The sequence below is a fragment of the Neomonachus schauinslandi genome, chromosome 5 (assembly GCF_002201575.2).
Source record: "Neomonachus schauinslandi chromosome 5, ASM220157v2, whole genome shotgun sequence".
NCBI lineage: Eukaryota > Metazoa > Chordata > Mammalia > Carnivora > Phocidae > Neomonachus > Neomonachus schauinslandi.
Genome location: NC_058407.1, coordinates 174641865 through 174655759, shown reverse-complemented (window position 1 = coordinate 174655759; position 13895 = coordinate 174641865). Strand labels below are relative to the sequence as shown.

Here is a 13895-nt window from a genome sequence, read left to right as displayed (position 1 = left end):
GCCAAGATGTAAATGCCTTGCAGTGGGCTCCCAGGCGCAGTAAACACGCGGAGTCACCTCGAGCAAAGCATCTGGCCCCTCCCAGCCTCAGTTTCCCACATTAACCAGCTGGAGACAAACCGAGGGCAGGTGTAGTCAGGCATAGTCAGAAGTGGGAAGTGGCCGCTGGAGCACCTCGTGTGGGCTGTGGGGCCCCACTTCATCAAGCCTCCCTTCCAGTTCCCGCAAAACGGGGTCTTGACCCGGCAGCTGAGGAGGGCAGGCCCCTCACTGGGGGAGTGTTTTCAGCACCCATCTGGCCAGCTGCAGCCTGAGCCAGCGGACCCCAGATGGGCTGCAGACCCCCAAGCATGGCAGGCCAGGGGGTGCGGGGCCGGCCCAGGGGGTGGGCCCTGGGGTCCTGGGAAGGGGCAGTGGGGACTTGCTGCGGACACACTGCGGCCGTGCCCCCTGGGAGATGAGGACATGGCATCAGAGCCGAGGCCGCCCGGCCCGCCCGCAGCCAGACGGCCACCCCACCTGCCCGCCGGCCTCACCGGTGGCCCCTGGGGAGTGGCCCTCCCTCTGGCTCCACGGAGACGAGGACGGGCAGAGGCCGAGGAACCGGCTGTGCGGGACACCTGAGCCCAATGACCAGGCCTCCCAGGGGGCAGCCGCCAGGGGGCTGGGAGGCAGAGCCGCAGCTCGTTCCCACCGCCTGCCCCCCGAGGGCCCGGGAGGAAGCAGGTCAGCCGGCGGTGGGCCAGCTGGAGCTGGGTCTCCCCCGACCCGCTGCTGCGAGGCACGGAAGACGAGGCTGGGCACCTTCTGGCCTCAGTTTCTGAGTCTGTGACCAGGGGTGCTGTCCCCTCCCGGGGCCCCGGGAGCGAGGCAAGCGCGCAGGACCATCTGCACACATGGGCAGCGGAGACCCGGAGCGGGCCCCACGGGCCAGTGCTCGGGGCCAAGGACACCACCCTCCACATGGGGGCCCAGGGACCCGGCTTCGGTCCGGGCTGTGTCACCCCCCGCCGGGTGAGGCCACACCAGGCTTCCACATCATGTGCAAGGTGCGTTGAAGGATCTGGGGAGCCCGTGTCTTGGCACAGGTGATTGCCAGACGGAAGGCGCCTTCCGGTCGTTGGGGCAACCACAGCGGGGCAAGTACTGGGCCTTGCTGGCCCGGGGCCTGGTGGCCACTTGCCCGCTGCTCATGCCCAGACCTGAGGCTGAGACAGAGATGTGCTTCTAGTGAGAAGGCCCGGCAGAGCACTGGGTGTTGGGGGTGCTGGCCCCCTATCCTTGCGCCAGGCAGATGCCTGGGGCCCCTAGAACGGGCCGGGGGCACAGAGGCAGGTCACCTGTCTGTCTGTCCATCCCATGCAGAGGAGGGGGCCACAGGCTGCCCGCTCTCGATGTGGCCACCCCCGCCTCCACCATCAGGCAGGCTCTCTGGGAGATGTCAGGGGGCCCCCGTGGCCTGAGGTTGCTCGGATGAAGGGCAGAGGGAAGGTGCGGCCTCCCAGATCACTGGCATTTAGGGTGTATCGGGTTGAATGGTGGCCCCCCCCACAAAGATAGGTTCAAGTCCTACTCTCTAGAACCTGCAAAGCGACCTTCTTTGGAGAAAGGATCTTTGCAGATCTAATTAAATCAACGGTCTCAAGATGGGGTCATCCTGGGTTTAGGGCAGGCCGTGAATGCAAAGACAGGTGTCTTTCTAAGAAGAGGGGAGGACACAGAGGTACAGAGGGAAGGCCAGCCGTGGCCAGCAGCTTCCAGGGGCTGGGAAAGGGGCCTCTGGAGGGAACACCCCTGCCCGCACCTTGATCTCGGACTTCTGGCCTCCAGAATTGGAGGACAGTAAGTATCTATTTTAAGGCAAGTTTGCAGTAATTTGTTACAGCAGCCCCAGGACACTAATGTAGGGGGAAAGGCGTGTGAAAAGGCTCATCCCCCAAACCTGGGTGGCTGGGGGAGGAGCAGGGGCCTGGGAGAGGGGCCCAGCCAGGGGGACGGCTTGGGCCGGCCCTCCCCCAACAGCCTCTGGGGACACGAGTCCCACAGACCCCTGCCCCAACTTGGGTCCACAGCCCATTGGCCCAGGTGAGGCTCATAGCAGACCAGACTTCCTGGGCCCACAGGACCCGCTGGGAGCTCCTCCCGAAGCCCAGCCACGGGTCCCTCCCAACGGCCACCTTCCCACAGACTGGTCCCCCTGATAGGGAGCCTTCTTCCTTCTCTCTCCTCAAGTTCTAGCTCCTCCAGGACGGACATCTCCCCGTGGCCGCCCAGCCCTCACCCATCCACCCTGGACAGGCCATCCCTCACATGACCTCCCTCTGAGACCCGATCCGTTGCCCACACAGCTCTGGCTCATGGGATATGGTGCATGAATGCCCCATGACGGGTGAGCAGTTGGTCAGGGGGCCTTGGTTGACCCCAGTGCCTTTGCACCTGCTGTTTCCTCTGGTGTCTGCCTACATGTTGCCTCCCCCATTCTCTCCTTGACTGTCCAGCCCAGGCGTGTTCCCTGGTCAGCTCAATCTCTGTCCCCTTCCTATATTTTACTCTGCTGACCCTGATGTGAGCTACATCTGCTTGCTTACAGTCTCTGCTGGTCCCCAGGATACCATGAACCCAGAGGGTAAGCCTGGGTCTGTCTTGCTCCCATTCTATCTTCAGGTCCATCATAGGGCCTGCAGCCTCCATATGCTGCCAGCTACATGAAAGGGAGGGTTTGGGGGCTGCTCAGGAGGACTGTGAAGGGGGGGGTGACCTGAGGATTCCCCAGCAGGAGCCCCCAGCTGTCTGCCCAATGCCCGCCTCTTGGCAACCTCAGTATGGGTTACCTCTGGGGCCCCTAACCTCTCTCTGTGTATCTAGACGGTTTGCCAGGCCTGGCCCAACCTGGAGGATGCACCAGCCCCGAGTCCCAGAACCAGGCTCAGCAGGGCCCAGAGTCGCTGCCCAGATAGAAGGATGCTCTGGAATCAGTGGTCCAGGGAGGGTCTGTGGCTGCCAAAATCAGGAGGGTGCTGAACAGGAGGAAGGTTCCCTAGCGTCCTGCCCTATCTCTCCAGGGCTGGCTGTGCGCCCCTAAGCACACCCTGCCGTCTCGCAGCCCCCAGACCCTCCTGAGGGCAATGAGAACATGGGGACTGTATCTCTCAGGGAAGTAGGGACTCTGCCCAGGAGTGCCAGGGACCCCAAGAGGGTCTCAGCCTGCCCCTGGGTGCCACACTCAGGCCCGTGGGGCAGGTGGAGGGAGGCCCCAGAGCTTCAGCTTGCTCTGGGGACAGCTGGAGCCTCAGAGGCCGGGGAAGGCTCTGGAGGAAGTGCTGGGAGAGGGTCGGGATGAACTCTGGGGGAAGCTGACTCAGCCTCCACAAGCCCCACTTCTCCGGCAGCACCTTCCTGGTGGGGCCAACCTTCCGTCCAAATTGCCGCCACCAGCCGGACAGGAAGTGCGTGGTGGGGCCGCGCCCTGGCCTCAGCCTCCCACCTTGGCCTGGCCGCCCCTCTGGGGAGCAAGGCTGAGGCCAGCCCAGCTGACTCCCCGTTTCCAGGCCTGCCGCCGTGCCGGAGGGACGTCCCGCTCCGCGTGTGTGTGCGCACACTCACCCACACGTCCTCTGCACACGCTCACGTGTGCTTTCTGGCTCACGCCTGCAGTACCTCACCCCTGCACGCAGGCTTCCCCGCACGTGTGAAGGTGTGCACATAGCCTCACACTGGAGGACTTGAGTCTGGGGCACCGAGAGAGTGCTCGGGGCCCCTCTCTGCCGGGCTGGCCTCAGCCTTGCAGCCTTGCACGGTCCTCGGACCGCAGCTGAGGAAGGGGAGGGTGATGGAGAGGCGGCATGCTCAGGCCCCGGCAGCCGGGGCATCCCACCCACCCTCCAACAGTCCTACTCATTCCCACACTTGATCCCTCAGGGAAGAAAGGCCAGGCCTGGAGATCAGCTCCTGAAAGTGGCAGCCTGCTCCCCCCTCTCCCTGCCCCACCTCTGCTTTCTCATCACACCAGCAGGGCCTGGCCTCTGGCTCCGTCAGCAGAGAACAGCCTTGCAATCTGAGCTGGGAGCTGGGCAGCACGTTGCCAAAGGGACTAGAAGGGGTGGAAGAAAGCCTCCAGAGAGGTGGCGGGCAGCCGGGGAAAGCGGGAGGGCCACCGGGCACATGTGTGTTTGCGGACGGGGCACCGACCCAGGGGAAGCGCCTGAGCTTAGCCCGCGCTCTGCTCACCGGACTGCGCCTTTCCCCAAGCAGGGCATGAGGTGCCTGGCAGGGTCTGAGGACCCAGCCTGCCTGTCCGGAGTCCCCGCTTCCCCAACACCCTGTGTGGGCGCGCGGTCATATGTACCTGCACCTGCTCTGGCCCCAGAGGGTGCCGGGTTGGCCCCCAGGCCAGGGCTCCTGTGGGCAGGGAGGCGCATCCCTGTCTGGCCCACAGTTCCCCTTGGGTCCCACGCCGTCACAATGGCCACACAACGGGGCCCCCAGGGATGGAACCTAATCTCGGGCTATTGAAGACCTAAAAGCCATGGCCCCTGCCCCTAGCCCGCAGACGGCCCCGCCCGGGACATCTGATCCACCGCTGCCCTCGCCTCAAAGGGGGACACTGTCTCCCCAGGGCCCCCTGCCCCACTGGCGTAGACAAGGAGGGAAACTGGGTCACTGGGATAGAGTGACAACAGTGGCCGGCAGGGATGACACTGGAGTGGGAGCGAGGGCCAGCCCCTGAGGATGCTCCAGGCCTGAGGAGCTGCCCCAGGGCACCCAGCCCTCCAGGGGCCAGGGAGACTGCCCTCAGAGCCCCACAGAGGGCCTGAAGTTTGGAGGGAACAGCGGAGATGAGAAACTGCCTGCCTAAGACCAGCACATTGTGTTGGGGACAGAGCTGAGACTGGGAACCCTCCCTTCCCCCACATCGAGAGGGGCCCATAGGCCACCCTGCTCCCCGCCCCTCCTGGAGCAGGCCAGCCAGCCAGCCGTGCTGCCCCTCTCCCCACCCTTCCCCCCTCCCCCCCACCCCGGGGTATGCCCAGCTCCTGGTTGGTTTCCTGGCACTCAGTGTCAGGCCTGGCCAGGAGCTACTTCTGGGAGCAGAGAGCCAGTCCTTTGCTGGCTGCGGTCCATTCAGCATCACCACCCTGCCTCTGAGCCGAGCACCGCACCCTCCTGCAGACCCCGCCTGGGGGTCCTGGAGCTCAGTGCTGCTGGGGACCACAGGAGGTTTGAGCCTGCAGATTCTTGCTCTCCAGGGTGGCTGGAGATGCATGCTCACCGCTGCGTGGCCTTGGGCAGGACCCTGCCTTCTACCTGTGAAATGGCCTTAGCCCTTAATGCCCCTTCGCAGGTCTAGCAAGTTCGTAGCTCTGTTCTGGGTGTGTGCGGGGGGCTGGGAGGGACCCAGGAATAGATAAGAGGGAGTGAACCCGGAAGCTTCTCCAAGGAGGTGGCCGCTGAGTGGGGAGGCTGGGACGGAGGGGCTGAGGCTTCCAGGCAGAGGAAGTTGGGGGCTGGCTGGCAGGGAATGCCAGGGGCAGGGCCAGCCCTCCCAGGAGGGGAGCGGGGAGGCAGGGAAGCTGTGAGACCAGGAGCCCGTTTCTAGGATTAGGGGGCCAGCCCTTGTGTGCATCCAAGACTGCAGGGCCCACTCCTCAGTGAGCCCACGGTTCCCAGGCATAGAATGGGCCTAGAATTATGATTCACCTCCCACCACGGGCGGCCACGGAATCTGGTGTTCAAGATGGTCCAAGGGCCAGCCAGCTTTAACCCTGCCTGCTGAACATTAGCCTCACAGAATAAGCCTCCTGGGAGGAGAAAGGGGCCGCTGGGCTCTCGCCGGCCTGATGTCACTGTCAGGCGCAGTGGCCACCCAGACTGACCCCAGAGCGGCCTGGGGCATGCCTACCCTGCCCGTTCCTGCAGCTTCCTCTGGCCATGGAGAGATTTACGGCCTGGGCAGCCTGGAGCCAGGTCCCCCCACCCTGGGTGCCCCGGGGAGGGTTGGGTGCCAGACAGGAGGGTGCTTGGGAGTCCACTTGGGCCTTTTGCTTGTCAGCACTGACCCAAGCATGTTCCAGAACTGGGGTGGGGGCCCCCCGGGTGGACAAACCCCCGCCACCGCTGTGTGACCCAGGCCAGCTCACTTCCCTCCCTGAGCCTCAACTTCCTCATTTGCAAAATGAGAGCTGGAGACACGCCCTGCTAAGCCTGTCACCCTGGCCCCCCCTTCCCCTCCACTTTCCTGCCCCCCACACCCCCCCTGCAGTTGGCAGAGCCGGCTGGGGTGCCCTCTCTCCAAGGCCTGGTCGGCACAGGGTGGCACAGCTTAGGGGCTGTGGGATGGGGGTGGGAGCCTGTGTATTTGAGGGCAGGAGCTTTGGGGAGGCCCCCCAGCGTGGGGGCAGGAGGAGGGGGGCCCCAGGAGCTTAACCTGGCAGGCGCTTCCGCAGTTCCGTCTGCTGCTTCTGTCAATACGAGCCTTCCTGTTTTGGAGATTAAACCTCGGCTGAGCAAACAGCTTTCAAGGAGGCCCCTCCCTGCCACCTTTCCAAACCCCAGCCAGGCTGGGGCTAGAACCACCTGGAGGCTGGGCAGGGGGAGGGGGTGACAGGGCCCAGCTCGGCCACCCCCAGCCCCCAGCCCAGGGCCACAGGGCAGGCGGCCCCGCCCAGCCCCCGCCCCCACTGAGCTCGCCAAGGCCAGCGCACCAGACGCCCCCTGTGTCATCCTTCCGCTCCCGGGCTGGCGCTCTGTCCCAACAGCCCTGCCCACGGCATCCTCTGCCCTCACATAACCTCCTGCAGGAACTGGAGAGCAAGCTGCTCCTTGGGCCCCCACCGCCGGGCACAGGCCTACCTGGGGGGGACCGGGGGCACGGCAGGAGAGCCACCCCGAGCACCCCACAGGGGCCCATGCCTCAGGAGCGAGGCCCATCACCTCGCTGGCCATTCTTCCACTTGGCTCACCTGACATGGTGGGCTGGGAAATTCTTTGTTTGGGGCCTGTCTTAGACGCTGTAGGGCATTTAGCAGCATCCCTGGCTCATAGCGACTTGATGCAGTCGTTCTGCCTTACCCCAAAAACGTCTCCCAGAGCCCCAGAACCTCTGGGCCAGTCCCCGCAGACCATGTGTATACAAGGAAATCAGGCTGCAGAGAGAGGCCTGGCCTTCCCTCAGATGCGCTCAGCCCCGTCTCTGTCCTGTCCCACCAGGGCCCACCTACCCCTGAGGATCCTGGTCTTGCCCTCCTCCAGGAACCCTCCCTGGACTAGCTTTCCTGTTGGGAGCCACGCGAGGAAAGGAGGAGGGAAAGCAAAGCCCTGGCCGCAGGACACAAGGCCTGGAGGGAGGCTCACGATGGACTCCTGTTGTCTCAGCTGGACCTTCTATAATGCAGCTTGAGCCACATCCCTTTTGCTCACAGACCTTTGGTGGCTCTGCATTGCCTCCCCAGCCTGACCCGGAGCCTGGACTCGGAGGCTCCTGCTCTCCAGCTTCCTGTCCCATCGCTCTGGTAACCACACCCCCACCAAAGCGCACCACCTCTCCAGACCCCTCTGGGCGGCACCCCTTCCCCGCCTTCCCACCCACCTCTGCCTGCTGAACCTTCGAGCTACCGGTCGATGGTCACCATCCTTCCCTGGAAGCCTTGCCCGAAGCACCCTACTCCCAGCCCCAGCACACAGTGGATTACCCCTCGCCCAGGCCCCAGGCACGCTTGGGCTTGACCCATCTTCCAACCCCGACCATGCTCTACCTGTTTGGAGGATGCCTGGGAGCCTGAGGAAGACTGTGAGCTCCCTGGGGCCAGGGGCTGTGTCTGAGTCACCCCCTCAACTACCTGAGAGCCAAGCAGAGCCGGGGGTGGAGAAAGTGCCCAGGGATTCTGTTGAGCGGTTGGGTGAAGTGGACAGATGTATGGACAGATAGACAGGTGGATGGATAGGTCCCGTGGTGGTGGCTTATCTCTTTGTGGGTGTGATGGCCACTCCTGGGCATATAACCTTGCCCAGCCCTCAGTTCCAGGGCAGCCGAAAATGGATGTCAATGCCATGTCCTTCTCCACCCCTGTGAGTGAGGGGACTTACTCCTTACCTCCAGTCCTGTTGCAGAGAAGGAACCTGAGGTCAGGGAGTTACAGAGATGAGGCCAGGATCATGCAGTGAGCAGGGCCCCCTCTGAGCCAAGACTCGGATGCCCACTACCTCCATCCGGTCAGGAGCCCCTCCTTCCACCGCCCCCAGGCTCTGGTCCCACTGAAATGGGCAGGGTCAGGACTGGGGCGAGGGGTCATGCCTGGGGCCTGGCGGGCACCAGGACAGCCACGCCCCACCCCGTGGCCACAGCACAAGCTAGCCATTCTTGGCAAGACAAAGGCTGCTGGGGCAAAGTGGCTCTGGTATCTCCCCGGTGGGTGTCTGGACTCTGTAGGACGTCAGTCATGTGTGCTCATGGCCAGGGTTCTGCTTCTGGGGGCTGCAAATCAGATTAGCCCCGTCTGGCCCCCACGCAGAGCCACCAGGAAGAGACGCAGCTGCCCCATGGTTGAGAGATGCCCCCTCCTCAACTGGCTGTGGGGTCAAGGACATGCCTCTTCTCCTCTCTGGACCCCCATGTCCAAAATGCAAGATCAGGAGTTTGAGTGAGACCTTTAGAAGCCTTCAGGCGGTGGTGTTTGGAAATGCCCCCAGTGCAGCGTGGGCACACAGTATACATACGGTCACGAGAACTTCTAGGGGCATCAGCCCCTGCCACCCGCCACAGCTCTGCCTTCTGGCCTCATCTCTGTGCCAGCCCGGAGTGCAGTGGGCAGCCATGCCTCCTTACCCTGAAACCCACATTCCCCGAGGCTGGGTGCTTGAGGGAAAGAGGTAGGGGGTGCTCCCTTGAGCCTCTGTATGTCCATATATCTACATCTCTCCATCCCTCCATCCATCTATCCATCCATCCATCCACCCAATCTGTTCACGCACCCATCCACCCACCCACCGATCCATCCATCCATCCATCTGTGATCTAACAAATGTTTCTCAGGTACCTAATACATGCCATGTACTTTTCTAAGCACTGGGGCACAGTCCCAAATGACACAGTGTTTCTGCCCTCATGTAGCCAGCATCTTAGCACCTTCCCAGCCATCCACAGACATCTCTCTGTCTTTTTGTCTTTCCATCCATCTGTCCATTCCCTTTACTCATCTGTTCAGACAGTGTTTACTGAGCACCTACTTTGGGACAGGCACCAACGAGGATCACGATGTGGCCCCTGTCCTTACAGGGCTCCCAGGCTAGCTGGGGAGGCAGGCAAGGACATAGGCAGTTATAATCTCATGTGGTCAATACTAGGATGGGGGTGGATACCACTGGGGCTTCGGGAGGACTTCCTGGAAGAGGTAGCACTTAGCTAGCCTTGAAAGGTATCCCCTGAAGCCTTACTCGGCCACCTAGGCCAAGGCCCCTGGCCACTCCGACCACGCCAGGCCCCGGGGTTCAGGCCGAAGGGCCAGGCCACCAGTGGTCATTGGCTCTCCATGCCTGCAGAGTACCAGCCTGGGGTGGGTAGGGGAGGGCAGGCGGCAGCCACACCCTATTACACAGTCAAGTAACATTCTGAGCTCCACAGAGAGAGGGAACTGGCCCAAGACCACACAAAGCGTGGCCTGGGGGTTAGGGGCTCCGGGCAGAGCGGGCATGCAGGCAGGCCGGGCTGGGCCGGGGGCTCCATTCACAGCTGCAGGCTGTCTATTCTTCTCGTGGGGGCAGCGCCCGCCCCAGCTGCAGTAATGGGAATCAGCTGCCGCCGCCGCCGCCTGCACCCTCTCCCTCCTGCCATGGGGCCGGCTGCACTGGGCTTCTGAGCCAAGCCCTCTTCGTTACCTCTCCTCCTGCCAGCAGGACTCTTTGTCCAGAAGCTTTGGGGCCCCTATGGCCAGGCCACTCATTGCCTGCGAGGGGGCTCGTGGGCACCCTGGCATGTAGAAGGCTCTGTTACTGCCAGGTACCCTCCCACACCCTCCCAGCAGCACGGGGTGGGGGTGGGCAGGCACCCTCCATGTCCGTCTGTCTGGCCGGGCCACGCGAGGCCCAGCTTGTCCTGCCACCAGCTCTCATAGAAGCAGAGGCTTCGGTCTCTGGGCTTGGCCGCTGGCTTGGAGAAGGCTTGCTCTGGGGACATGGAACAGACCTGCTTCAGATGACTTCCTGCGAGTTAACCGGTCACCTGTTATGTCTCCGGGATCTTCCCAGAAAAGAGACAGTCCAGACGAAGCCAGCCTCAACGTCCCCAGGAGCCTGTGGAGAAGCAGCTTCCAGAAACTGGTAGGACTGACTCCATCCACAGGAGGCCCCAGGCTGAGCCCCAGCAGGAAAAGCAGGCCCGAACTCAAGTGGGGGCACCATACTGCCTCCGAGCCTGATGGCTGGCAGAGTAGAGCCCCACGGGGCCTCGTGGTCATGTGGGCCCCCTTTCCTTGGCCACCTCTCTATACACCTTCAATGGGCAGCTCTGAAGCCGTTCAGCCACCTGTTGCCCAGGAGCCCCATGGACCCACGTGCCTGCTTGTGTGACGATTTGCCCACGAGCACCTTGTAAAGTAGACGGCAGTGTTACCCTCATGCTACAGGAGGAAAACTGAGGCTCAGAGCAGGAACATCCCAGGTCTGAGGTCTGGGAGCAGAGAAGGGGCCCCTCTGGGTTTGCAAGGCTGGTGGGCTGGCTTCAGAGGGGTCCCCAGCCCCTGGGCTGTGCTCGGGCCTGCCTGCAGCCTGTGCTCCCAGCCCCCTTCCCCAGGACCCTAAGGCCCCCAGGGGCTTCCTGGCAACCTGGTCAGCCCTCCCCATCCCCTCTGAGCTCCCCATTTCCTGTCCTGAGCCCAGTACCTCCCCTTCCCCCATGGCTGGGCTAGCTGGCTGGCTGTTTGGCTCAGTGGGTCCCTAGTGGGGGGAGCCTTTGGGCCTAGGGCAAGGGCAGGGGAGGAGAGTGCCCTAGGCTTAGGGAAGGGGGAGGAGGGAGCTAAGCCGGCCACCCCCTTACAGTTTTTAGACCTCAAGGAGTCACCACGAAATTCCATTCTCCTGACAGCAAAGAAACTGAATCACTCTTGCCAAAGCCCACGGCCCCCACAAGAATGCTATAAGGCTTTGTCCGGCTGTTCCCAGACAGGCAGCCACACCCGGGACCCCCCACTCCCCCAGCCTGGCTGCAGAGAGGCGCAGGAAAGCCCCCGCCAGGCTGGACCGGTCCCTCTCTGCACGGGTGCTCCCTCTCCTCACTCCCCGCGTGCAAGGCAGCGGTGCACCGAGCTTCACCTTGTTTTCTGTACAGTGGGCAGGCTGGAGCCAGGTCACAAGTCAGGGAAAGCAAGGAGTGCCATGTCCTCGGCAGGGCCTTGTCAGGTGGGTGTGTGGGGTACCACGGCTGTGTGCTGCTCCCCCTTGACCTCTCAGAGAATGCTCAGCATCTAGAGGGCACCAAGTATGGATGCCGCTGGCTGACCTGAATCCCAGGTACGGGGCACAGCTCATGCAAAGATTTTGGGGCACAAGGGTGCTTGGGCTGCTGGGGAATAGGGAGGATTGCAGGGTTCAGCAAGAAATGGGGCTGGGAATAGGTAGGCACCAGGCCAGAATTTGAACTCAGAGCAACGGGGAGCCATGGAAGATTCTGATCTGTGTGTGTGTGTGTGTGTGTGTGTGTGTGTGTGTGTGTGTGTGGAGGGGGTGGGGTATGATTAGAGCCGTCTGGTTCAGAGTGCAGAGGAAAACAGAGCAGGTAGATGGGGGACAGGGAGAACCAGGGTGGAGACTGCCCAAGAGGTCCAGAGGAGAGATGAAGGTGGCGGAGGGGACTCCTTCTCAAAATAGCCCAGATCTGGGATAGATGGGAGTTGGTGGTGGGGCAAGGGACATGGGGACTTCAGACTTGAGGCTGGGCTGGGGCTCAGCCTACTGTTTGGGGGCAGCGCATGCAGCCATAGGGAACTTTTCTCCCCTGCCCATCCCCACCCCTCCAGCTGCCTCGAGGCTCCGAGGCTCTGAGGCTGGGCTGATGGGGGAGGGGTTTATGGCAGGAGGTGACACCACGGGAGACTTATCACTTGGGCACAGCCAGGACCATCTGCTCAGGCATCTGCCTGCCTGAGGTGGCGCCTGCTAATTACCTGGGGTGGGGGGGAGCAGGAAGAGGCCTGGGAACCACTATCCCCCATCACACCCCATGACAGAGGGGCTGGAGTAGGGCCCCAGGACCCTACGAGCAAATGGGCCACAGCCTCCCTGCTCCCCGGTGGGGGTGGGCAGACATCTACCCAGTAAATCCTTACAGAGCACCTACTATGTTCCAGCCCTGTTTTGCACTTGACCTTTTCAGGGGGCAGACATCTACCCGGTAAATCCATACAGAGCACCCACGACGCCCTGTTCTCCTACACTTGACCTTCGGTGCAGGAAGGGGGACCCATTGCAGGCAGAGGGGTAAGGGCTGTGAGGAGAACTGGCCAGTGGGCAGAGCGAGCGCTAAATGGGCCCCGGGGCCCTGGTGGTCACAGAGGGCCTCCTGAGGAGGGGATGTCAGAGCCGAGAGGGAGGGGAAGGAGGCTCAGCCAAGCGGAGAGCCGCCCCCAGCTGCGCTTCCGGAAGATGCTGAGGGCAGGGAGCTCAGACCCTGATCCTGCGCCAGGGGGCCCCCTGGCCACTTCCGGGCCCCTCGCCCCTCACCCCTCACCCTCACCCCGGCTGCTGGCGCGCATTCCTGCCGCCCCTGCTCGTGCGGTGGGCCGGCCCGGCCCGTGGGAAGGCCTGGGGGTGGGGGCCGCCGTGTGCCGGGGAGGCGGGGCGGGGGCACAGCTGGGCCACATCTGGCCTGAGCGTAGAGGGACCAAATGGGACAGAAAGCAGCCTTTCATCCCGCGAGGGGCGGGGCGACTTCAGTTTCTTCTCGCCACGGGGCGCCCGGAGGACTTCGGGGACCAGCTCCGCACCCCCGCCGCTGGGCTGGAATTCGAGGAAATTAGCTCGGGGCGGGGGTGGGGGCAGGGCGCTGAAAGTGGAATTTAATACAGGTGCTTTCTCGGTGGAAACACGTGTCTCTGCCCGTGGCTCGGCGGGGGGGAGGGGGGCTCAACTCCTCAGTATTAATCACCGCTGCCTTAGGTGCGCTCAGGTCCACCTAGGCGCCGCCCCCTATGCTTGGCACGCACCACCCCAAGGGAAGGACGCCGGGCTTGGGGAGGGGCAGGGCACCGCGAGCAAGTGAGGACGTCTCCTGCGGGACTGCGGAAGCCTGAAGCCCCCGTGCCAGAACCCCGGTCACCGCGCCGAGGGCGCGCCCTTCCGCGTGCCAGACGCCCCGTGCGGTCCCCGTCGGCGCTGGCCAGCCTGGCTTCCCCTTCGGGGCCACCGGGGCGAGCCGGGCCCAAGGCCCCACGCCCCTCGGCCGCCCGCGGGGGACGACCTGGGCGGGGCGGGGCGTGCACGTGCTCACAGGGGGCGGGGGCGGCGGCGTCCGCCGGGCCTTTCCCAGACCCCCGCCGCGGCCCCACGTGGGCGCTGCGAGTCTCGGGGGGCGACCCGCGCGAGGTCCCGCCCCAGGGCCCCGGAGCCAGTGAGCGCGCGGTAGGGGCGGAGCCTCGCGGAGGACCACGCCCCCCAGAGGGCGGAGTCCGGCGGGGAGGTTTAAGAGCGCGGGGCGCGAGCAGTAGACAGCTGAACGCGCCGCGGGACCCGGGATCCTCGGCGCCGGTGTGCGGGGCAGGGCAGGGCGCACCGGGCAGGGCGCACCGGGCAGGGCGCGCCGGCGGCCGCCACCCCACCATGCTCAAGCGCTGCGGCCGACGCCTGCTGCTGGCACTGGCGGGCGCGCTGCTCGCCTGCCTGCTGGTGCTCACGGCCGACCCGCCGCCGCC

The 13895-nt window shown here is 64.0% G+C and overlaps 1 protein-coding gene across 1 annotated transcript in view; it reads left to right on the top strand.

Annotated features, from left to right (window-relative positions):
• Nucleotides 1-13721: 13721 nt before the first annotated feature.
• LFNG (LFNG O-fucosylpeptide 3-beta-N-acetylglucosaminyltransferase) overlaps nucleotides 13722-13895 on the top strand; it is a 13832-nt gene continuing 13658 nt past the window's right edge. The window contains exon 1 of the mRNA XM_044915292.1: nucleotides 13722-13892. Within this exon, the coding sequence (XP_044771227.1) occupies nucleotides 13804-13892 (89 nt within the window). The 5' untranslated portion in view covers nucleotides 13722-13803. The remainder of the gene's footprint in view (nucleotides 13893-13895) is intronic.